This window comes from Augochlora pura, chromosome 7, assembly GCF_028453695.1.
Source record: "Augochlora pura isolate Apur16 chromosome 7, APUR_v2.2.1, whole genome shotgun sequence".
Classification (NCBI taxonomy): Eukaryota; Metazoa; Arthropoda; class Insecta; order Hymenoptera; family Halictidae; genus Augochlora; species Augochlora pura.
Genome location: NC_135778.1, coordinates 10,473,970 through 10,498,025, shown reverse-complemented (window position 1 = coordinate 10,498,025; position 24,056 = coordinate 10,473,970). Strand labels below are relative to the sequence as shown.

Here is a 24,056-nt window from a genome sequence, read left to right as displayed (position 1 = left end):
TATTAAGAAATTTATTCTATATAACCGAACGACATTCAACACGTACCTAAAAATACAGAATGATATAATTAAATAAAATGAATTTTCGATACAAGAAACTGAAACTAAACAACATCTGTCTCGTTCCGTGTATTGCATAGTAGAATTGCATAAATCTTTCCAATCTTTCAACAATAATGATCACTGCAACTAACGTCTGTACATCAATCACGATTTAATAAAAAAATCTGACGGGAAAATACGTGTAAAATGCAATATAAGTGGATACCACTATCTTCCTGATTTATAATTCCTAAGTAGAACATGATGCAGAAACACAGCGAGACCGTTACGCGCGCGTGTGCGTGCAAAAGTGGCGCAGAGGTCGTTTTTATCGACAGCGTCCTCGATCAGCCGCTGGCGGCGCTGGCGTGGCCGTCAGTAGTGACAAGATGGCGATGCCCAGCGAGCTGTCTCTCGAAGAGATTCGGAAATATTTATTGGAAAACGGCGGCACTGCGCGGAACCACGATGTAGTGAAGTATTTCAAGAAATTCCTAACGGATCCGGAAACCCGAGGTACCGTGGAATCCCGTCGTGGATTTCGTACAGTTAACTGTCTCGTCTCGCCGAGGTGTGACCTCGATGTTGCACCCGTGTGCTGTGTGTAAACACAGAACGGATTCAATAACGTGTCACACCCGGCGAGCCACGGCACGACAGTCAGTGAACAATGCACGAATTCACGTTACAGTCGAGGCACGGAATCGGTTCAAGGAGTACGTGAACACCCTGGCCACCATAAAGAACGAAGAGGTGCGTCACACAGAGAGATTCCCTTCCGCCTTGACAGGAGCGACTTGTTGCGCGCGATGCGACGTTGTCGGTTCTACTTGTGTCTATCGATACTGTCCCGCGTTATCTAAAGATGCGGTTCTGTCACTTTTCGTTTTACTAATCTTATTATTGCAATATATGTCTCACGACTTCTGTACAGTTACGAGAGACGACAGAGTTAACGTCTGAAGCCTATTTCATTAATAAATATCGTAATTGCAGTTGTGTAACAGTTTCTATAAGTCTATGACTTCAGACAATTGTAGTTTGAAACGAGAATCAAAAAGATAACCTTATAAACGTTGCTAAGAAATTAACAGACATTTCATGTCTACAAAAATAAGTTATAAGTGAGGTTAGTTATATTATTTTTGCCAATGTTCCGTTCGAGTGTTATTTCAATAAGTGAAACATGATATAAAAGGTGAACTCATAGGACATGTCGTAATCGTCAAAACCGGTCCCGTCGTTCTGTTCGTGCATCGAAGCAACGTTCTAACAGGAACTGTTCATTGCAGGGGGAGAAGTATTTGGTCCTGAAGAAAAAGTACAGGCAAACTATTCTAGAGTTCTCGACCCCCGATGAGATGGGATCTCCTCTTGCAACTCCAGACATTGTCACTCCGGTCTCTCCACTTCGTGCACCACCACCCTACAGGCCACCACCCCCAGCGCCTCTAAGTCCAACGGTAGGAATCGACGTTGTTCCCGCGGATTCTAATACAGATTTTGTGCGAGAGGGTGCTGCTGTTGACGCGCGGAAAAATGGTGTTCACGGTGTCGACACAGGATTTTCAACGTCGTCACCCCCGGTGCCACCGCGTCGTAAAAGTCAGGATAAGATCAAGATCGAGAACAAGGAGAACGTCGACAAAAACAGGGGATCCGAGGCAGTCATCAAGGTGAGTTTTTCCTGCATGTAGATCAGTTTAAACGAAGCGTGAAATCTTATCTGGGTTAGCTCCCGTGCGCAGAAAATTTCAATTTCGAATATCGGTGTTAATATTCAAAAATAAGTGGAAAACGGTGCACTTTTTACGAGGAAATGTTTAGAGACACTTTATCGCAAAATTACTTCATGTAGATGGTGTTCATTTTATATTGGATTTTTAAATCATATCCATTAATATTAGGGATTTAGAAATGGCTAAATGGGACTTAAAATCGAGGTTTCGAGACGCCATCTGGTGGTGACAATAAACATTCTAGGAGAGTTATTTTAACTTTTCTGATAGAATCCTGCTTACTTTATAAAGTAATATTCATTTTAATAATAAAATTTTTGATTGAATTAACCTTTTGAAAGCGGTTTCATTTTAAATATAAAATAATGCGAGAAGAAAATATCACCTGATTTTAACAGGTTTTTAAATTACTCATGCTGAAAGTAACATGTTCGCTGCCACGATCGCTTCAAGATCATGGTGCATAAAGCACTCAACCTATCTTGACTGTAATTATAACTCTGTTTGATAAAAAACATTGTCGTTAATTAAAAAATATATATCTCACGAGCTTGAAAAAAAAAGAAACCGTTAATGTGACTTTCGGAAACATTTGTTTTGTCACCAACAGTTGCATGTCGGGATGTTGCATGTCATCGTGTTGGATGTTACAATTAGATTTTAATGACGCTGAGTTAAAAACGAGCACCGTACGAAAATACGTTTCCGTGCTCGAGTCCCAAATCTGCCAAAAAAGTGGGTTAAATCCGTACCACGAAAATTTACGTTCTCCACGATAACGAATCTAAATGCTTCGGAGAATTGAATGCCGTGTAGATTAAACTGATTAAAACGAGCGCTGTCGCGCACGTCGGTAACGATAAATTTGATCGGCGTTATTTGCTGATAATAGAGCCGGACTTTCGATAAAATTTCACGTTGCTTTCTTCCCTTTTTTGGTTTTCTTTCCTTTTTTTATGTATGCACGCTGTGTACCCGGTGTTTTGTCTGTAAATCCTCGGTTGTGGTCGTACACGCAAATAAAGTGTGCAAATGATAGAGTGGAGAAACATGTACATGCTTTATCGCGCAGTCGCTCGCGACCAGATAATTTGGGCATTATTGGACGATATTGTTGCGTGTACAGGGTTCGGTTATGTACAAAGGTGATCATGGTTACAGTAAACGTCACTTAAGCGGCGGTAATGGCGGGCGTAGTATGCGAAACCGATGTGCCTTGCCCAGTGTGTTGCTATTGTTCCGCTAAGAAACGTTTTTGCACCGCGTGCAATTATATACAGTTTTTACGCAAACTTCTGTCTTTTTTCTTTTCCTTTTTTTTTTCTTTTCTTTCCGTAAAAACAGTTGTCACTTAGCCGCACTTAGTTAGCGGGGATCAGCTCTGGGAATGTCCTCCTTTTTGCGAGACGTTTTAATAAGATCCTGACGGACTTGGGACACACCTGTCCCTCGAGAATAATTGGCGACTTAATGGACCTTGTACAGGGTGATTCAAGGGAACAGTTACTCCGTTTTTCGGTTACGTAACGTACCTTCTGCGAATACAGTTAACGCATGTAATAAGGGACCAATTATTTTCTCGCAAGCTGGGTTTGCAACCCATCAATTAATTAATTGTGATGGGATTATTGGTTTCAAGAAAATTGTATGGCTAGTTTTAGGTAAAGTACGGTAATTAAAAAGTCTTCTGGTAGCTAAAGGATGTAATTCGATCTGATCGAAGATGCAATAAAAATTGGATATTGCTAAACCTACTTATGCACTTACTGAATCACTCTGTACACTAATCACTTAGATCACATCTAAAATTCTCTGGCACTAATTACAATTGTATTTTAACCCATCGCTGTTACACTTCTTAGGCGAAATACGTATGTCATACTGAGTAACTCAGATCCAATTCAATTTTCAAACAATTACCATTCAAAAGCTAGTAATACCTATTATTGAGCTCCAAAAGTTTGAGAATATAATTCGAACATTCTAGAACACCATTGCCTTAATATTTGGTGCATTTTGAGCCAGTGTGACAGCGAGGGGTTAATCTAGCCAAATAGAACAATACACAACACTCTAAGATCTGAACATTGCACTTTTATCAGTATCTACAAATTCAGTTTCCATTTCGTACCCTTCCCCGGCATGTTCACATATCACGTAGACTAGTCACACGTGGATAGCTACGTAGAAGCATGGTAGTAAATCGTAGACAAGTAGTATCCGCATTTCCAGCTCATAAGCACTTTAAAGGTCTTCTTTAGAAGTAGAGTTTTTGTTCGTCCTCCCTAGCGCTATAGTAGTTTGCTATAGTGTTGTGTGTTACTCCATTCTCTGAGATTCGGCAATGCGAGTTGTTAAACGTGCAGGAAGATGAGGCTGTTACGGGGAATCCTAGCTCAGCCGAGCAATTAAGCTTCCGCGAGCGGATGCAACGCTTCAACCGGATGGCTAGTGAGACCGATCTTCATGGCAGACCTAATGGCACTATTACGCCCACTAAAAAGCGATCTGACAAGGTAACTAATCACTCCTTCTCTCTTCTCTCTTCTGTGGCCAACTGTATAAACTATTATACTGAAAAATTGATTTAAAACTTAATTGAGCTATTCGACAAATAGCCAAGTTTCTATAGATTTACACTTTTTAGATATCTATTCATTGATTTATCCTTCAGATAAAAAATATTAAAACTTATAAAAATTATTTCAATAATAATGCGGATAGTTCTTGACTGTTTTTGTTTTTACGTAATTTTGTAAGAATATATTTCTGTAAAATATGATTAGTTTGTCTAATAATAGAATTATTAAATTGTCAATTCCTTTGGCGAAAAAAAAGGAATATAGAAGAAATAAACCGATGAAAAGAACGCTTGATATTCTAGCATGTACGAATAAATTCTTATTTAAATAAATTGATGTTTTGTTAAATTTTTCTTCGATAGTGTCGCATAATGTTTGATATATTTTAGTCATTTCACAATATTTTTCGAAGAAAGGTTAAAAGTTCAATTAAGGATTAACAGTCACCAAAGACTAGTAAAACATTCCAATATTTCAATGAACGATTATTGACGATGGTTGTCCACAGAAGGGTAGATCATTCTTTTCTCCGCAAGCTTTCACCCAGGACGCCGGTTTCTCACGTGGTCGCAACGGGAGCCAGGATAATTATTTTCTGGCCAGGTCGTCCGCGCGATTATGCCTCCGGTAACCTATTCAGATTCATTGACTAACAAATTGTGTAGCCATTCTTTCGCGATACATTCCGTGGCGAGGCGCGCCTGCTGTAACCCGCCTAATCGCGATCGGTAATCGGTCGTTCGCTCGAAATAACGGAGTCGGGCGATTGCAAAACGCTCGAAAGGGGAAAGCGCGGCCTGTCTCACTGACAAACAGCAAAAAAAGAACTCCCGCGAACAATAACAGAAAGACGCGTGGTAATCTTAACAATGATACATCGATCCTTATTAACTCTCTACCTAATAAACCAACACGTTCGTGTCTTTGCGCGACTCATTTAACAACGAGCTGCATTAGGCTGCTGGGAAATAAACGGCCGATCAGCGGTCTTGTGCTTGACGTGTTACTGTTCCGATATAATTTACGTGTGGTGATCTACGTAATTGCGGTTCACGGATTTTTTACCGGGTTGCGAACTTATTCCAGTCGTGGGTTCTTGAAATATACGCAATTTGTCTCTACTTTGTGTTGATCGCGATAAAAATGCCAGGAATAGAAACGCCAGTGCCCATATCTTTGAACTACTGTAGTTAGATGAATTATAGACATTACATTGTTACACGTTTATATTTAGATAGTTATATATGTTTCCTCATTCAAAAAGTGGCTTAGAAAAATGTTCCTCTGATAATTTAACTCTTAGCGATCCAATGCCAAATGTGACGCGACACAGATACGAACTTGATTGTTCACCGATAGATTATATACTAGCATCATATATAGCCAAAAATTACTTAACACATTCTTGACCGGGTACGTCATATGACGTCTTTCGATAACGAAACGTTATTCAGCGGGAACGTCATATGACGTGTTTGCATTCCCAAACTAATAATAGCCGGTGACATAAGATAGATTCAGCGTACAATTGCCGGTCAACAATGTGTTAATATGCAATGTCATTTAACTGGAACGATAATGACGAATAGAAGAGAAATACCTTTCATAATGAAATCACCAAGATTAAGGATTGGACAAAGTCCAAAATAAGCGGTACCAAGCGGATAAGCGAGTCGCGAAATCTATGCGGGCCGCAAAGGGTTAATCGGTCGACTGTGAATTTTACGCTTTCACAAGACACCAACTTTAGAACATCTTGTATTGTTAATAGCTTATTACTATTATTACGTGCGTGAACAACTTTTTAACTTTTGCATCTAGTACTTAATGCAAAGATCTTTTATATAGCATACAGATTCGCAGACTGTTATTTAGATTCTCATCTTCTTGTAACGTTATCAGTAAATTGCAAAAACATAAAAAGAATTTACGAAATTTTTTTACATTATTTTCAATGTTTTAAAACTATTAAGAGGCCACAAGCGCTCCTAGCTGTCCTCAATTTCTTACAATTAATGCAAATAATTTTTATTACGCACAATGATCCGCAGTGTACTTTTATCTTTTACGAATGAACGCATAATAATTCGTCTAATTATCTTGAACACTAAAAATAAACGAAGAATACAAATTAGCCATTTATTTCCCGCTATCCTAACGTTCTCAATCACTCTGACTTTCATGGATTTACGATAGGATACACGAAATATCAAATACGAAAAATATTAAAAATATTAAATAATTAAGTGCACTCACGAAGAACATCTGTTCCCGATAATTGTTAGAAACAATTTCAATTTTGCATAAATATCAGCAGTCAAATCATCGCAGAGGAACTCGGCGTTTAACATCGCGTCCACCTTACTGACAAATATCGGCAAATTGCCCCGCTCTTGCGGAAAGCTTACGCTATCATCCAGCGATCTTCACGCGGATGTAATTCATGTGAGAACACGCGTAAAGGAGCTCCCTATCTGTATAAATAAGTATCTTATATGCCGCGGCGATAAGGATCTCGACTAATAACGGCAGCCGCTTTTTAAACGGTTCCGAATGGTAAACGCGTCAGCCTGGACACCGTGAGCTCCGCGACGGGCTAACTGCAAAAGGAAAAGGAAGTCGAAGATTCGAGTGAACCACGGCTCGATATATCGAATAATCCACGAGGATATACATCCTTTGGGGTGGAAGGGCCCCGACTCGGTGTGTACAGGTCTGACTTCTCATCTTGCATACCGAATAGACTACTAAGAATCCTTTTCTCGTATCCTTTACACGCGCGTCTCTCCTCTCTCTATCTCTCCTCCTTCCTCTCCCTCTTTCCGTCTCTCTGACCCTTGTTTCTCGTTCTCTCCTGCTGCTCCTCGTCGTCCGTTGTCGTTGTTCGTGCGCCGTTTATCGCGGCGAGCAATATTCATCGCATTTGAATATCCTGCGGGCGGTATCTCGCGTACCGATCAGGATGTTGCGCCGATGTTGCCGTAAATCATAATTAGCCGCGCCTGAAAATTAAAAGTGGAGGAGGCAGTGGGTGGGGAGAAAGGAAAACAGAGAAAGAGAGAGAGAGAGAGAGAGAGAGAGAGAGACGAGGAGAGGAAGAGAGAGAAATACAGAGGATCCTTCTCGCCGCAAAAGCCAGCACCGGGTCCGCTCGTCCTTTACGCCGACGATCCTCCATCATAATTTCGATATGTTTATCGTGCCGGACCATTAAAAGGACCCGCCACGTGTAACCCTAAGGAATCGGAAGGAAGGTGTACCCTTCTCTTCCTGCGTGCCTGCCTCCGAGCTGCTGAAAAAATTCGGAACCTCTTCGCTCATAATGGTTACGCTGCAATTGTTTATTTTTCGCTTTAATTTAAATTACCTTAACTGCGGACTACATCTCGGAAATTGATGATTTACGGCTTGTCATCCTTGACCACAGGACGATGATTTATGGCTTCGCGATGAGACATTTTTATTGGCCAATCTTTTGCCCATAATTCCGTCGAGGGGCGATATTTTTAATTCGATAAGTAATGTGCAGGTAATTAACACTTTCGGCTCGTCGTGAGTGCGCGTAAATCAGCTACCTGCTAAATTGATTTTCAAAGAGACGGTACTGATGCTTTCCTGTAACGGGGACGCCATATTTAAGCAGGCACTATGCTTCATGAATTTTTCTTGCGCGAGGATATAACGTCTTGTTGCTTTTGCGATGTTACGATTACAATGCTTTGTGGCTTTAATGACAAATTGGATTTTTCGATTCCTGACGCTTAAATTAAATGAATGTTTGTTACATTGGATACGAAAAGAGGCTTCGTGGTTAGACTGTATTTTACCACTTTTACCATACGAAATGGTTTCGTCAATGAAAAGTATTTTTCCCTTATTTTCGTTCTTGTAAAATGAAGTATGAAAGTGAAGACTCACATAAGCATCGGCATTAAAGAATAGACAAAGCATTTTATGCATTTACAGCGAAAATGATAATAAAAGGAGGATATATAGATAAAATGACAATAAATAGATTTAAAGGACTCACATAAGCATCGGCATTAAAGAATAGACAAAGCATTTTATGCATTTACAGCGAAAATGATAATAAAAGGAGGATATATAGATAAAATGACAATAAATAGATTTAAAGGACTTAAAAGTGTGTTGGATTAATTGTAACACGTTGCAATGATTAAGAAAAGAAAGGAGTGTGTATGTAGTTCCTAGAATAAGTATAAGTATAAACTTGCAATAAGTACCGACAATTTTTATTATGCATAAAAATTCGCTGTCTACTAATGAATTCCTAAAACATGTCTTTAGAAATACGTTTAATAAATTGATGTACAAAATTGAATAATACCGAGCGTCATAAAAAATATCTAAATAAACCAGCTGCTCAACCGGTTGCACCAGAGAGTTAGAAAATTATTATACTATGAGGAATCGTAGCATTGAAATATAGTATCCATTCTTCAAAAATACTATCATCAAATGAAATTGATAAGTTAGTCTAAAATTCTCTCAAATGTTGTGTATTAAAAATTTCTCGATCCTTCGGATCTCCCAAGTGGTGATCCAAGGGATTAACCAATCTCCACGGCATCGCCGGTAAAGTTACCGAAAATGTTGAACGAGCGTGAAATACAAAGTCCGCCGGAAATACGGAGGAGCTCGCGGGTGGCGCGTGGTCGGACGACAATTGTTTGTTATTCCCGTGTCGGCGTCTATTTGCGTCGGTTTCTCTTTCATGTCCGAATTCGACGATGGCGGTGGTTAATTTTGATTAGACGTGGATAGGGTTCCGCGGCCGTAGGATCCTCTCGCCTCCGGACATCCTGTAATCTCCAGGGAGCCCGAAGGTGGGGTCGAGGCTCGCCTTCGCTTTCTTTGCCGGTAATTATCATGCACCGTGGCCACGGGAATCCGCCCCTCGCATCCCAAATGACCCGTTCGTCTAGAACGGTGTCGCGTGCCACCGCCTCAACACGTTTCACGTAATTTTTCCGGCGTGCTTTCGTCGAATGGCTCGTTATGGGTCATTGAATGCACGCCGCGGCTACGTGTCGATCGACGAGCACGTCACCGTGACGACGACAATTAGGGGGGCCACTTGGGAATCGTGATCCAAGATGTACCCACGGTTTGTCAACAGACGAGCCAGACGAATCCTCGTTTCACATAAACGTCGGAAAACGTTTTCCACATTGCGGCCCGATTTTGCTGGCTGAATTTCGTCGTCATTTTATGCGCGTTCGGTCAACTTAACACTTTACTGATGAATTATTCGACCGCAAACATTTCTATTATTATAGGGTTATTAAATCTACTAAAATTTTTAAATTTTCATACTGTCAGCATTAAACGATACTCATTTTATCTATATTATTTATTTTATTTTTGCTTTGTGTATTTTATTAATAGCGAAAAGTTAAAAAATTATATAATATTATTGGAGCTTTCAGTAGTTCGATGTTAAGTTTTAGTTTCCATTTTGATTTTATTCATTTTATTAATCTTGAAATATATCTAATGTTTAAAAAATTATATAATAATATTGCAGTTTACAGTAGTACAATCTAACACGTTTATTTCAATAATAGATAACAAATTATTGATTACAATGGCAATCGATTCACAGGTTACCGATCAGGAGAAAAAGCCGATTTATAAATTACCGTTCAGTAAAGCATTAACCGTAGGATGTGAAAATATCTTCGTTATTTATGGTTAATATGCTTCAGGAAACAATTACATTATTTTTGAAAAAATTACTTAATCGGCGGTAGGAAGATAACTTTTTTATGATTCCCATCAGTTACGAATCCGAACTTCCTTGTCCTTAAGAAACTCCAGAATAAAATAAGTTCATACTTTTTGTATGTCTACATTTACTCTGATTATGGAAGAGATGAAGAACATTCAGATTTCGAAGACTATTAAATAATATCTCTATCACAAGTCCATCATGATGTTTCAATGCTCTAAATTCTTCTATTTAAGCTTCTCTGTCTCAATATAACGTTTTTAATCTTGTTTCATTTTTAGCTATATTGTAACTACAGTATTCTGTTACTCTCTTTATCTTTCGTAACTGTTAATTCCTACTTCTGACACGAAGTAAATTTAATATTTTTAATTGCAACTTCGTTGTTAATATAATCTAGAAATTGATATTTGCTGGTCCTATGATACGTAAATCTTTTGTATATACACACTATTCGCACACTTTGGTCTGTAGAACTTTAAACGAAGTTTAATATAGAATTTTCTAAGGCCGTTTAACAGTAACAGCGAAATGATTTCGTCGGGGTTGGAGGAACAAACTAATAATTGAAATACTCCGCAGTCGAGATGCTAGCAAGGTTAGGATAATTCTCAGGATTTTTCCTCACGATAATCATTGTAAGACACTTTCCGTCCCTCCGGAGTTAACGAAAGGAAATATTAAAACGATGCCAGGAAGTTAATGTGGTTATTCGTAGTCATCGCGCTTCGGCGCCACGGACCTCGCTCGTTTTTATGTAAATACGCCGGAGATGTGGGTGGCAAAGAATACTATTAAGAGCTGTATCTTCGTGAGAAATTTTCGTAATCGTGTGCGCATTCCCTGTTTCCACGGAGGCAGTCTCCCACATACCAATATCGACCGAAAAATTTCAAGGACCGTCCATGGGTTAGAAGTGTCCCGAAAACGCTATGGGAACTGTCCATTTTTCCATGCATAGTCTCTTTAATACGGTAATATGCTCTACCCTGTGAACTGAATTTGTTTGCAGTTTCTATAAAAATTACAAAAATTCTTTTCGTCGATGTCATAGAACGTCAACCCTAATACGATCCGTGAATCATGCGTCATATAAATTTTATTCTTGATATCTAGTAATTATTGGTGGATATTATATTTAAAAAATACGGGATACGTGCTTACTTTCTTGTCTAAAAAATTCTTAGGAATATTTGTCCAAATAGAATATGATTTTCAGATAATTACATTGCAAGTCTTCTTACGGTTCAAAGTGTTCATTGAGCAGAATTACAAATCCGATTATCTAGTTGTAACAGTTAGAAGTGAAATAAAAATATTGCAATACTTCTCAAGTCGACATCCACTTCCTCCATTTCAACATAATTCAACATAAGTATGATATTCATAATTACGTCAGCTAACAAATATTGCAATCGATAACTGTGCTAGTTCAGAAAGATTATATAACGTAAATAGTCAACAGCACAATAGATTTTAAGGGATTACTAAGATCAGTCTGACAATACTATAGTTACCTGCCCGAAGTTTCATCGATATTACCAACGACTTCCGGAACCATCCCCTAATTTTTCAGTTCCCCTGTTCCGCGCATAATGTGCACGGAACGCCGTGGGGCGTCTCGCGATACGCCTAACAAGAAACCCGCTTTTACTTCGACACCTCGAGGACGCGTTCTAATTAGGATCACGCGTGTTCGCCTCTTCCATGGCCAAGTCTTGTCGGTAGTTCGTCCTTTCCGTATGGCGCCGAGAGAAGAGAGCACGAGACCGAGAGAGAAAGAGAGAGAGAGAGAGAGAGAGCGAGAGAGGGGGTGGAGGAGAAGGGGGCTAGAGATACTCATCGTAAAGGCACCTAACACGGCCATGCCGAACTTGGAATTTCTCTCGTATAGTTCCGCATACATTAGGGACCCCCGGTGAAACTTGCAGGGTAGTTTGCCTCCTGGCGAAAGGAGCGAGGTCGTCGACGGCTGAGGCGAGTCGAGCTGAAGGACGAGCGCCGGGAGGGTGAGCCGAGGGTGTAAACCGCACAAAGTAATCTTACAGAATGTATATGCAAAGAGGTTCACTGGCAGAACGGCGGGAGGAACCGGGGGGGAGGGGCACACAGCTTGCATGATCCCATCCACGACAACACCGACAAGACACCCCCAGGGGCAAACTTACCTCATAGTTCGAGGACTCTTCGACCTCTGCGCACTGGTATCGTTGTCTTTGTCGACGTTTTTTAGTTGTTCATTAAACTCTCTTCATTCCGCAACCCGCAATCTGTGGCTGAACATTTGTTCGCCGGTGTTGCTGAAAAACTATGGGGTGCTCTGATGCGGAATTCGATTATCAGAAAATGGCGGTGTCATGTTCGACGTTGTTCTAATTCATTGAGTTTGGAAGTTATTCAAATGTTGACCGCCTAGTTTGGTTAGATATTGCATTTAATACCTGGATGCATTCTATGATATCTAAATTGTAGATTTATACATTAATGAGAAAAATGTTAAAGTGGAATATGAAATAGAGAGAAATGTAAGAGTACAAGACACCGGACATGTTAAACTGATATAATTAAAGTTATTAAGAGGAAAGGTCAATTTTAAGTCAACTCTAGTTTCTTGAAGTTAATAGAGAAAGTTCTTATTTTGCATAAACTCCTACATATCATTAATAACAATAAACATATTGTCATAATCAATGTAGATACGAGTGGGAGAATTATTTGTTGAATTAAGCTATGTTTTACGAAATTCAATACCTAATTAACGCAACTTCGAGTGTAATATAATTTACCTAAAGGTATAGATCATTCTTTTAGTTCATGTCGTTTATTTGTCTTGTTAACCCCCTGTCATATTTTGACCAGTCCGACTTATCATAGAAATTTTTAATATGTTACTCTATTATTTTAACATGGAATCAAATTTAGCTTTCTTATTATCAATATTTAACTAAACAAATAAATATAAACTGTCTTCTTCTAAAAAATTACTCCAATCAAAACACTTTCAATCATTGTAACTACGAAGAAAATGGCGCGACAAGGGGTTAAACGCGTGGCAAACTTTCGAATCCGAGTTCGCTAAAAATTTGACACGCTCGGTGTAAGCGTTTATTGATATTAAGAGACGCGTGAAGGCGTTCAAATTGAATTTCCGTGCCGGCACTTTTCGGCCGATGATTTGTCGGCGAACGAGATGGCTCGTGACAGTTCCGTCTATGATAATAAAACGTTGGACGAAGTTTAATAACCGGTCCACGGTAATTATAGGCCGTGTCGGTACGGCTCGCCGGTCCAATAATTTATTGCCGTTATGATAATAAGAACGGGGCGAGAGCAAGCGTTGATCGCTTCGATGCGCGACCCAATTTTCATCTCGACGCCGCGACGGTATCCGGACGAAATCAACGTGTCCAAGGCGTGCACGATGCATCAATATAAAACAGGCTTGTCTACAGGAGTAGTTAGCACCTACTGTTCCCCAGTGTATCAGTGCTAGATACGTCTAACAGGTCCGCCGACATTTATTCCGACCTATTACGAGTTAATCTCGGACGCATACACACCGCCCATTATCATTTAAATTGGTGCCCGTTATACACGGGCATTAAATTTGTTTGCTTAACACTCATGTCGGACCGCCCTCGCTTCCGCAGGAATTCTTTATGTCTTCATGCGGAGGCAACACTCTGTTGATAGAGGAAGCGACAGGGAAAACAAGATGGGTATCGCATTGTTCGCATAAAACGATTCGTTCCGGTATACCGAGAATTATTTTTCCACATTTTCCGTGATTTATTGAAACATGCGTGGGCGTCTTGTAATTCGTGCACAAACTGTTCGTTTTGGATAAAGATTCACAGGCTAGTCATTGTTTTAAAATAAAATAAACGACTTAAACTATCTATAACAATATTGCGTAGATAAATAGGAAGATATAGATGACAATTTCGACTAAAGTACCATTTTATATATAAAAAACTCAGATCTATCGATTATGCGCAAGCATTAAAGGAGGGGATAGAATTAATCTTACGTCTAAATACGATCATCGTTTTCATTATTTACTGTCTGTTTAACAGCTTGCAGAATTGTTCCACAAATTAGAAGTACTCTGGTGATCTTGAGTCAAATTTCTGACACCTTCATAGAGTTCTCAGAGGAATGATCTAAAAAATAGCTATAAATCTTATGGAACTATCGAAGAAATTGCTGGAAACCTAGAAGTACCAATCCAGAGACTCTAAAAGGCCTTGGATGTCACGTTCGAAGATCCTCGAACTGCACACCATTTTCTGAGTCTTGACCTGATCGAGAGATCTCTTTAGCTCCTCGAAGGGTCTTTTCGAGCACTGGGTCCCCGAATAACTCATTCAATGGTCCAACCAAGCCCGGAGGGTCACCCAGCAGACTCCAGGTGGTCGTTCGTTTTCGAGTGTGTCCACGTTGGCCACCATACTTTTTGTAACATTTTTATTGTTCAATTCACCGAAACGCGCAACTTTGTCAGATAGCATGATTGCTAGGATTAATGAAGCCCCGCGATCCACCGTGGAGCAAATCTATTTTTCCCCGAGTCGTGAGGCGCACCGAATAAATCAGATTACCGTGTGCTATTCAACCGTGAGCTACCTTCGTCCGCGGGAGTCCATCTCCCGTAGTGACAGAGAGTGTCGAAAACTGATTGCGTCTGTCACGATAGCGAACGAGGTATCCACCCTTCCGGGTCGCGTTCGTTCTCGGTGGTCCGATCGTGGGATTCTGAAAGTTTTACCGCGTTGCGCTGACGATCCACGTGACGGGCGTACCTGAACAAATCGGACGAACTATAATGCACTCAACGGGCCGTGTATCGCGCCGACTATATGTATAAGAATGTTACTTTTCTGCATGGTTGCACGCGTGGCGTGGCGTTCCGGTACAACCCCCTCGCCGAATCGGGAATTCAAACTGCAACGCTATACCGTGATTCGTTGTTCTCGGCGGGTGAAACTATCGGCAATTGTTCGGAGCAATCTTATCCTGCTGGTTTTTCAATGCGTCCATTGTATTTAGACGTTATATGTGTGACAGTAATGATTTAGTAATTAATTGTTGATTTTTTGTGGGATGTAAAGATTTTTTACTTCAATTATAACAAATTTAGGATGCGGTTCGCGTTTATATACCACGTCGGTACTGTTACAAAAAAACCAACAATGATATTGAGATCCAAAATATATGAGAGTATATTTTGAATATATTTTGATATCACATGTCCAAGAATATTGAATTAATTGCTAATTTTATTCTTGTCATAGGTTATTGTAATATATTGAACAAATTCAACGATACTAAGATCTGTCAAATACAAAAGAGATAAACTAACACGTTTCTGTGATCAATTTTGACTTTCTAGTTTTAGTTCCATTAATTGAATAATGTTATTATTTAAAAGGCATAATATAGAATATTGTTTTTTGCTTCTCCCGCTCATTCTTATTGTGATCACATAAAATCCACAGTCCAGTTATTGATATTTTTATCAGTGTTTAAATAATGACGTTATTAACGACATTGAACAAACATTTTCGTCAGTGACGTGTTCGTAAGACGGTTCAATAGTTAACGAACAATGTTATTACACTTTGCTTGTAAATTTCAATTTTGGTAACTATTACATGACGGACACTGAAAGGTCTTAACAGAACGACCATGGTCGGCAATTACACGCACAGAGTTGTGCCATTGCCATTCCGCAACTCTGTCTGACCGATCCCGGAGACACATTGTAAATTCGTTAGAAAGTTTCGAGTCACCTTACCTCTCGGTCAGGAGTGGCCGAACAAATGGTTGTCAGTGGATCGAAGGGAGGCGTAGTTCTTACACGACATTAGCCGCAGATAAAGCCAGATACTGTCTCCGATCCTGAAACGCACGGCAGGAGCGTAGGTATCTTCTTACTGATCGACCGGATGAAACCGGGGAATGACCGATCGAACGATGGCATTCCTTTCTGCTTGGAAGGCAGAACATGGATGAAGACGCGTAATTTGTTATCGGCACTGTAAAATGCATTCCACCGTTCTCGTCGCGGAGAGAAACAAAGAAAGAAAAGACAGATAGAAAGGAGAGACGGTAAGAGGGGACAGAAGATCGTTGCGGAAGATCGTCGCGAATACCGAAACGGCATGAATATTTTTTCCGAGCTCGTACACCTAGGAATATTCATATTACTTTATCTAGCCCATCGATCATTCGTGTAGTATCAGCGAGCGCTATTAGCGGGACGTTGATACGGACCTCTCAAATTGAATATATGAAAATTAATAAGCATCCGGTTCCGTTCCCGTACGTCCTGTTTACTATAAATTACCCGCGAACATCGTATAATTATTTCGCAACCGCGATTCCCTGCCTCTCTTGCGAGCCCATCCAATCTCTGTCGAGAAATCATTAACCAGCCTCCTCTATACGACAAGTGTCTTCAAATACGAGGATAAATAATGAAGGCTTCGGCTCCGGTAAGATCCGTATCGATTTGCTATTTTGTTTCAAATGGTATCGCTCTCGTTCGTATTAGGTCGATGCATATGAAATGAATGTCATTGTTGATTTCATTCGTGACGCAACAAGTGTACTTATCGTTAGACTAGAATCTAACCTCGAAACTAAGAAATTAGAATAACACCTTCACTACTTTTGCTGTTTTGCAGTTTATCTGTCCATTTTTCTTACAAGTATGTACATCAAATCTAGTTATGACTTTTTTAATGGAAAATCTGCGTTCCCTACCATAAAAAGATTTCTCAATGTTAGTACAAATGACTATACTCAAACTCAACAATCAAGTTATGAGTTATATGAGAAATTGATTACCAAAATTATTCATTGAGTGTTTTAACATACAAGAGTCAGAATTTTTAGTTTTCCAAACAATTTTGAACGCGGTCATTTCGTTAAAGGAAATATTATTTTAAAGTTTTGACTGCTTTAATGGTCCAATTTCGGTTTTAACTGGAACAAACAAAGTAGCTTTTGTTGATTATACATATTGGAATAATAAATGAAGTTACACAACTATTCACAATTTATAAAGTCACCTTTTTGAAAATTATGCCCAATTTTTAACTAGTTTGTTGTCTTTAACGAGTCTAGTAGTTACAAAATGTAGAACATTTTGTTTTATGAAGAATCTATTCGTCGTGCATACGAGTTTACTGTTTCACTGTTACTAATTCTACTAAACATATTTGTACATTTTAAGATGTTTCGAACATTTGGATACCAAGACGTTAGGTTCCATACTCGTGATCGTTTATCGTTTACGACATATTTTTGGTATTATTCAAAGAGGTCGCAACACCTATCTTGTTAACGGTTATCGGCAACTTCCACGATTATCTTAGGTCTTTAGCAGGCGATGTGTTAACACAAGTGTAGTGCCGTCAGAGTTAAACGATCTCGCAACCGGAAGAAACGTATCTGCGAGCTAATGACGTCTCTTTCACGGTTCCCATGCGGTAACCGATAGCAGGGTCGACGTATTCGCTGATGCCTGTCTCGATTCCGCGTGGACCAGCATTCCGGAGCTATTCGTCGGTACCGATACAACGGCGATATCGTTCGATGCGAATCTGCGGGTCCGTCCGCGAGGATAATCTTCCGTTAAACGGTCGTGCGTCGGTGTCCGTGAGGGGCCTAAGTCCGTACTTTATGCTAGACGGTGGTACCGGTAAGCCAGGAGTGTTCCTTATCAGGGATCTGAGTCGCGCAGTGAACGGCTATTTGTATTCATAAGTCCGCGGGAGGCCGGCGCTCGCTCCCCCTGGGCCCCATCCTAGCTTCCACAGGGCCCCGCGCGCCGTTCCCCAGGGATACGGGCCCCTCGGCCCGTCCTCGGCCGGTCCTCGGAGGCCCTCGGCTCGGAGAAAATGGAAGACACCGCGGAGGGAGCAGAGGGCCACGTCATTCAACCGAGAGGCGCCCTTCCTCGCGGACATCTTGGAACGGTGATTCCATCCTCGTGCTTAGCTATGGCTGGATAAGGGCCCTATGTATGCCGCGTGTCGGAGAATGTGACCAGTCATCGAGTTATTTAATTTTTCGAGGCACCCCCGTCGCGCGTGTTTGCTCAGCCCCGCTGTGAGCACAAATTACCTCGCGACCGAATCACCTCCAGCGAAATATTCGGTCCTCGTACCAGGTCTACTCCTCCCCACGTGGCCGCTGCCAATGGCGAACTGCCATTCATGTCGATCACACTTCGGACGCGGGAGACACCGCTGCGACCTACGCTTCGCGACGATCTGGCTGCCCAATTTTTTCGGCGAACGTTTTCGGGGCTCCAACCGAGCAAACACTGAACTTTAAATTGAAGGCAAATGGTGGTATTTTCACAATTGGCCTTCTCTCGGTCACATTTAGTATGTTTTCGGTTTGATCAGAGACCGCATGACGCGACGAAATGTGTACGCCGATAAAAGGAGTGCAACTGAAATAGAATTCCGATTCGGTGAGCTATCAAGTATCATTGCATGAAAACAGTCGTAGCTTGTATTTTTAAGTGGAGTATATTCACTTGTCAACCTCCTATCAACATTTATCTGTCGTGCTCAAAATAGGCAAGATCGACCTCGGTTATAACATCGGGACTCTAGTAACACATTAAATGTCTCAAAATATGTCATGTCAGACGTGTAAAGTGAAATGACACCTGGAACACATTTATCTATTTGAGTAGATACGAAAGTGACATCGACGTAAAAAATCAAATAAATTTTTCAGGATCCGAAAATTCGCTGCTTTAAATTTGTGACGAAAATCCTTTTTAGCAACTACATATTTTTTTCTTTTGCTTTGAACCTATAAATAGAATTGTTTTTATGATATACTCATCGTTACTTAACATATCATTCATATGCGTGTTTAATGACAATTTATAACTATCTTTCAAAAGTGTACTTGAAGATGATTGTACAACAACAACAGGAAGAAGAATGAAGAAAAATATAAAGAATAAAAATTTGCTAAAATCTAGAGAAAAGAGAATAGAATATAAAGAATTTTATTGTGTTTTGCGCCTGAAATCATACAACAAAAGCAAATAAAAAGTGGAATGAGTCCAATGGTGGCATTACAAAATGATTTATATTTTTACCGTAACTACGATCCTGGTTAATAAGAAAGTTACCATTTTCCTATTTCGCCTTTTTTAGGACCATCTTCTACAAAACAAAGCCATGACATAATAATGAAAGAAGCGAAACGTTTTAATAAAACCTTACCTAAGGAATCACAATAAACGAACTCTCGTCAGACGAATAAAAAATACAGCTTACTAATTTCGACAAGCAGATAGTTCCAGCATCGAAAATTGCTCGGAGCAGAAGGGGGTGAAAAGTTTTCGAACGTAATTCGAGCGTATTAGTTCGCCGGTCGGCGCATCGTTCGCCGCGTCGCTGTAATAACGAAGGAAATAGTTTGTCAGGCGATTGGTCCACTGTTTTCTTAATTAGTCACGGGCGTCCTGTGCACACAAGGCTCCCGGGGTTGATTCGCCGCAATCGTGGGGGTGTTGCAGCACCACCTGACCCCCTTACGTCCGGAGGACACGAGACCAGAAGGGACATGGCCGCGTCCCCCGACGTGGTCTAGGCGCGTATATATATATATGGTCAGCCCACCTCGCTATCTATATGCTAATCCATTGAGATGGTACCCGCAGATTACACCTCGGAATTAGCCCAGAGACTGGGGTATCAGGGCCGCACAGACAGCCCGGCCTGCGCCTATACGTACCTTTATCCCACCTTATACACGTAACCTGTCCCGTGCTCTCGCCCTGCACTTACAACCTCGCGTGTATATAGACTTACGGTACTCACACCACCGACTACGGCATCACTACACCTACACAGGTGTGTACCTGCTGGAACCGCGTTTGTCGTGGGACCACGCTGACTCGGCAATTCCAGTTCGTTAGCCCGTGTTAATAACGTTAAAGACGACGCGATATACTCGTTAGGAGACGAAACCGAGCGGGGGATGCTTAAGCTAAGTATCCACGTGTCGACCTCCATTTTTCTGGCGCCCTCTAGTAATCTCCCGCGGTAACCTACGATTTGTGAATGAAACCAGTCCCACGTGCTCAACCTTTCTCTTCTTTCGACCGTTATACATTGACTTCTTCCTGTGAAAGGAGAATTGTTATTCGGTTATGGGGTTTGCAAACCGGAACGCGAGAGACTTTTGTTTCGTCTAAGTAATAAGGCAGTAAACGAATCTTCGTTTCTTAACGTCGTTGCTATAACTCTTATATAAACGTACACTGTCACGTTCATCGGATGTATCGTTAGAAGAATTGAGTGATTTTATATGATATCGTAACAGAAATTTCGTGCGTTCAAAGTTTCTGAACGTTTCGAAAATAAAGTAAGGGATAGTTTCATAAATCGTTAATGTGGCGGCATAGTAGTTCCAGTGGAACTGAATGGCAACAGAAATGGCACCCTATCGTAAATATACGATCATAAATATCGATGTAATAGAAGAAGGGGACCTTTTTATAGGTAGAAACATAAAATCATCAAAATTATGTGATCGGTGTGTATGGCCGAGCTGTGATCATAGAGGACTTACACGTGTTAGGGGAAGGAAAAGGATGGCCCTTTGAAAGTTTTCGCGACGTGTAACGGTAGCGGGATCGTTACAGCTAGCAGGACCTTTATCCGGCCATTACCCGGTCGATTGTCGTTGTGGACGGTCCTCGAAACAGTGACATAGCCGGCGGGGCAATCGACCGACGACAGTCGTACGATGGCTGTGCGCTCGAGTACCATGGTAAATTTATTAGTCGACGGGAATATGATCGCGCGCGACGCGTATTGCGGGACCGAGGTACACCGAGGAACACGATAGGTACGTACGAATATAATCCTGTCAACGGAGGTTGGCCGGGGGTTGGGTGAACCCGGCAGCGTCGATGCTCCATGTTCTCCATCCGAACCAAATTCGACGTGCCGTCCACGAAAATACGAGCTGCCGGTTATGAATTACTCACGCCGACCACCGAGCCCTGGCACAGGCTCGGCTAATAATCGTCTCTATGCGCGAATTTCTCCGGCGTTGTGTAATCGTTCGATGCTCGACTTGTCGAACGCGACCCCGCCATCGGCTTCGACGCGCCCCTTCCTATTTCACGGTGAAAAACTACTTCCGATGGAACCTGTGTTGCTCCGTTATTAGCTTGTCAAGTCTTCCATTGGAATTGCCAAGTCCCTTTGGACATCTTTCGATCGTTCAGGTTATGTCAAAGTCAATCACTTGGATCCTGGGATAATTTTTTGTATTAATCACCTTATTTCGACAGATGACGTCAGTCTCCTAGGGTGCAAATAGCAATTTCGATGAAATCTCGCAAAAACTGAATCGAAAGATTTGGAAACTGTCCGGGGTATCATAGTTACCAATTGCAACTAGTGGATTGGTCATTCTACAATTTTCCAAATAGATAGTAGTCTTGATGATGATGGTCAACGAATGCCTAAAGAACAGTTAGTCAAAAAATCGTGCGAAGAATTAGTCAAGTTAAAAATTATCTTTCCTGACGAGAAGTATATTAGAGAATATCGCCCAACAACTAACCAAAGAAAACTCAAGATCTTATAATCAGTTAAAGAATGTGTTCGCTAAGTCTATGATAGCTAAATAGACTAGCTTAGAACCTTTAGTTGAACAAAGACCAAAGAAGAATCATGTGTCCAGTATATTTTTCATTCTCCAGACTGGCAATAGGCTAGTTAGGCGACAGGTGCAGAGAATGCCTGTGAAAAAATCATATGACAATACTATCGTAGTCAACCAATTGTTCAAGTGTTTGGCTTGTCGTCTAAAGGTTTTGGGGTCCAGCCAAAGGGAGCTGTCACCCGAGGGGTGTCCAGGCATCGCGTGTGGTGGTATCTCCCATTCCGCGCGTCCATTTCTGAACATCGGGCCGAGTCCGGGCCGCGGTTTCGTCGGGCACCGGGCTAAACCTTGGATTATGATCCCCGACGATAGCGGCCGATGGAAATGGCGTTAGGTAGGTGGGCGCGGAGCTAGGTAGGCATTATGGTGGTCGTTGGGAGGCGTCGCCGAACCGAACGCTGAATCACCCAGCGAGAGTTTTCCTGTCAGCGGCAGTACGGCCGCCGCCATCCGACGAAGCCCCGTGGAATTGCCTCGCACGGCCACGAAATGAATGCGCGAACGCCCATTAGGGGAATAAATCAGGGCCAACGTTATCCGCAGCGTCGCATAATCGATCTCGCGCGCGCGCGAGCGCGGCCACCGCTAATCCGAGCCTAATCGTTCGTTCTCTCTGCGCTCGGCCCAAGGAAAAGTTCCCTCCTAACGATGCTCGTTAGAGGAGCGCGGCGGCGGGAACTTTGACGTCCAGCCGGGGATATCCGCCGGTCTGATCTACGGTCCTGAGGCTCCGAAGGAAGTGGGTAGAGCTTATGGAGATCGTCGATCTCTATCGCGGCTATTGGTGCCCTGTACCTCTTGGAAGCTGGAGAGCTCAATTTAGTAACTGATTCTTTATTTCGCTCGGTCCTTTATTTGGACACGCCTCGAATCTTTTCTTCGTGCTGCGAACCCTCTTTCTGTAGTTTTTTGGGCGGACAGTCGTCGTTCGGCAGTGTTGGTCCGTGGACAATGCAGGTGTGGGTAATCACTTTGATAAACGAAGGCACTGATTTTTTTATACGACTTTTAGAGACGTTCTTTTTGGATGAGGTTGTCAGTCATGTTGGAGTGACAGTTCTATCGGCTAGGTTGAAAATTCATTTTAATCAAAACTAGACTCGATAGGAATATATTTCCCGCTGCAAGAGAAAGTAAAAATGTATTTACTCTGTAACATCACAGGACTGGATAGATAATACTGACACCATTTTTAGATAATTAATCTAAACACAGAATTCATATTCCAGGAAAAGTGATTTCGTTGAAAACGAACACCGTCAAACGATCACGATACGATGCCGCTCGACGATTACGTCCACGGGTCCGAAAAATAGAACGGGGTCGTTCTTATTAAATAAAGTGGTGCGATAAATCGACGGGGCCAGATGGCACGGTATACAGTAGGGCTAATCCACGGTCTCCGATAATACCCTAAACTGTCGGTAATCTTTTAAGTGGTTTCCGCAAACAGCCGGTATATTAATAGTCGAGTGCGGCCGGACATTAACGGCCGCATTAAATAGATATCCAGCTTTAATTCGTGAAATCGATCCTCCTTCCTCTCTCTTTCTCCCCCTTCCCGTCTCTCTTGTCGGGATGGCTTTGCGTCGGCCGCTCGCGCCGCGGATATATTCGAGGGTGCGGCGAGTCGCGAAAATGTTTGGTTAGCATTCGGCTTATTGGCCGGCGAATGTTCCTGCTCTGTTAGGCATGTATAGATGGCCCCCAGGTTATAATAAAGCTAATTCTGCGGTGCTCTTGAGGCAGCTCGTGCCGCAACATGTTTCGCCCCTCGTCCCGCCCGCGCCGCCCCCGCAGTTGACCCCCACTTCATCAACTCTTCCTTTCGCCGGGTTCCACCGATGTTCCCAACCCTCGCCTCGCCTCTCGACGCTGCCGGAGAACTCCGTATCTCTCTTCCTCTGTAACAACCGAATATATTTATACACCCCCGTCCGGAGGGTAGCGTCCGTTTATTAAAACGTTTCCACCCCGAGTAACCACCGCGGCCGCGTTCTCCCACGCAGTCTGCCAGCGGTCCTCCCATTGTCCCAGAAAAAGGGCCAGCACGTGCGTTATTTCCTCGAGTGTCCGCGTGCGAGGTCGACAATCGAGGGCAACCTGCATAATTCAATTAGGAAAAGAATCGACCGCGTTCTTCGGCTCTCGCTAACAACAATCGCGAAACTCTGCCACGCTTCATACTCGAGTGCTGCTTTCTTTTTTTCGCTTGGTCGA

The 24,056-nt window shown here is 41.8% G+C and overlaps 1 protein-coding gene across 5 annotated transcripts in view; it reads left to right on the top strand.

The window, feature by feature from the left end:
• Positions 1–403: 403 nt before the first annotated feature.
• The window catches only part of LOC144472437 (uncharacterized), a 155,100-nt gene continuing 131,447 nt past the window's right edge, over positions 404–24,056 (top strand). For 3 of the 5 annotated variants that reach the window (XM_078185530.1, XM_078185527.1, XM_078185528.1), the window contains exons 1-4: positions 404–558; positions 734–795; positions 1,335–1,718; positions 4,118–4,297. In XM_078185530.1, coding sequence (XP_078041656.1) covers positions 432–558; positions 734–795; positions 1,335–1,718; positions 4,118–4,297 — 753 coding nt within the window. In that variant the 5' untranslated portion in view covers positions 404–431. The remainder of the gene's footprint in view (positions 559–733; positions 796–1,334; positions 1,719–4,117; positions 4,298–24,056) is intronic. The other 2 variants (XM_078185529.1, XM_078185531.1) reach the window with 2 other exon arrangements.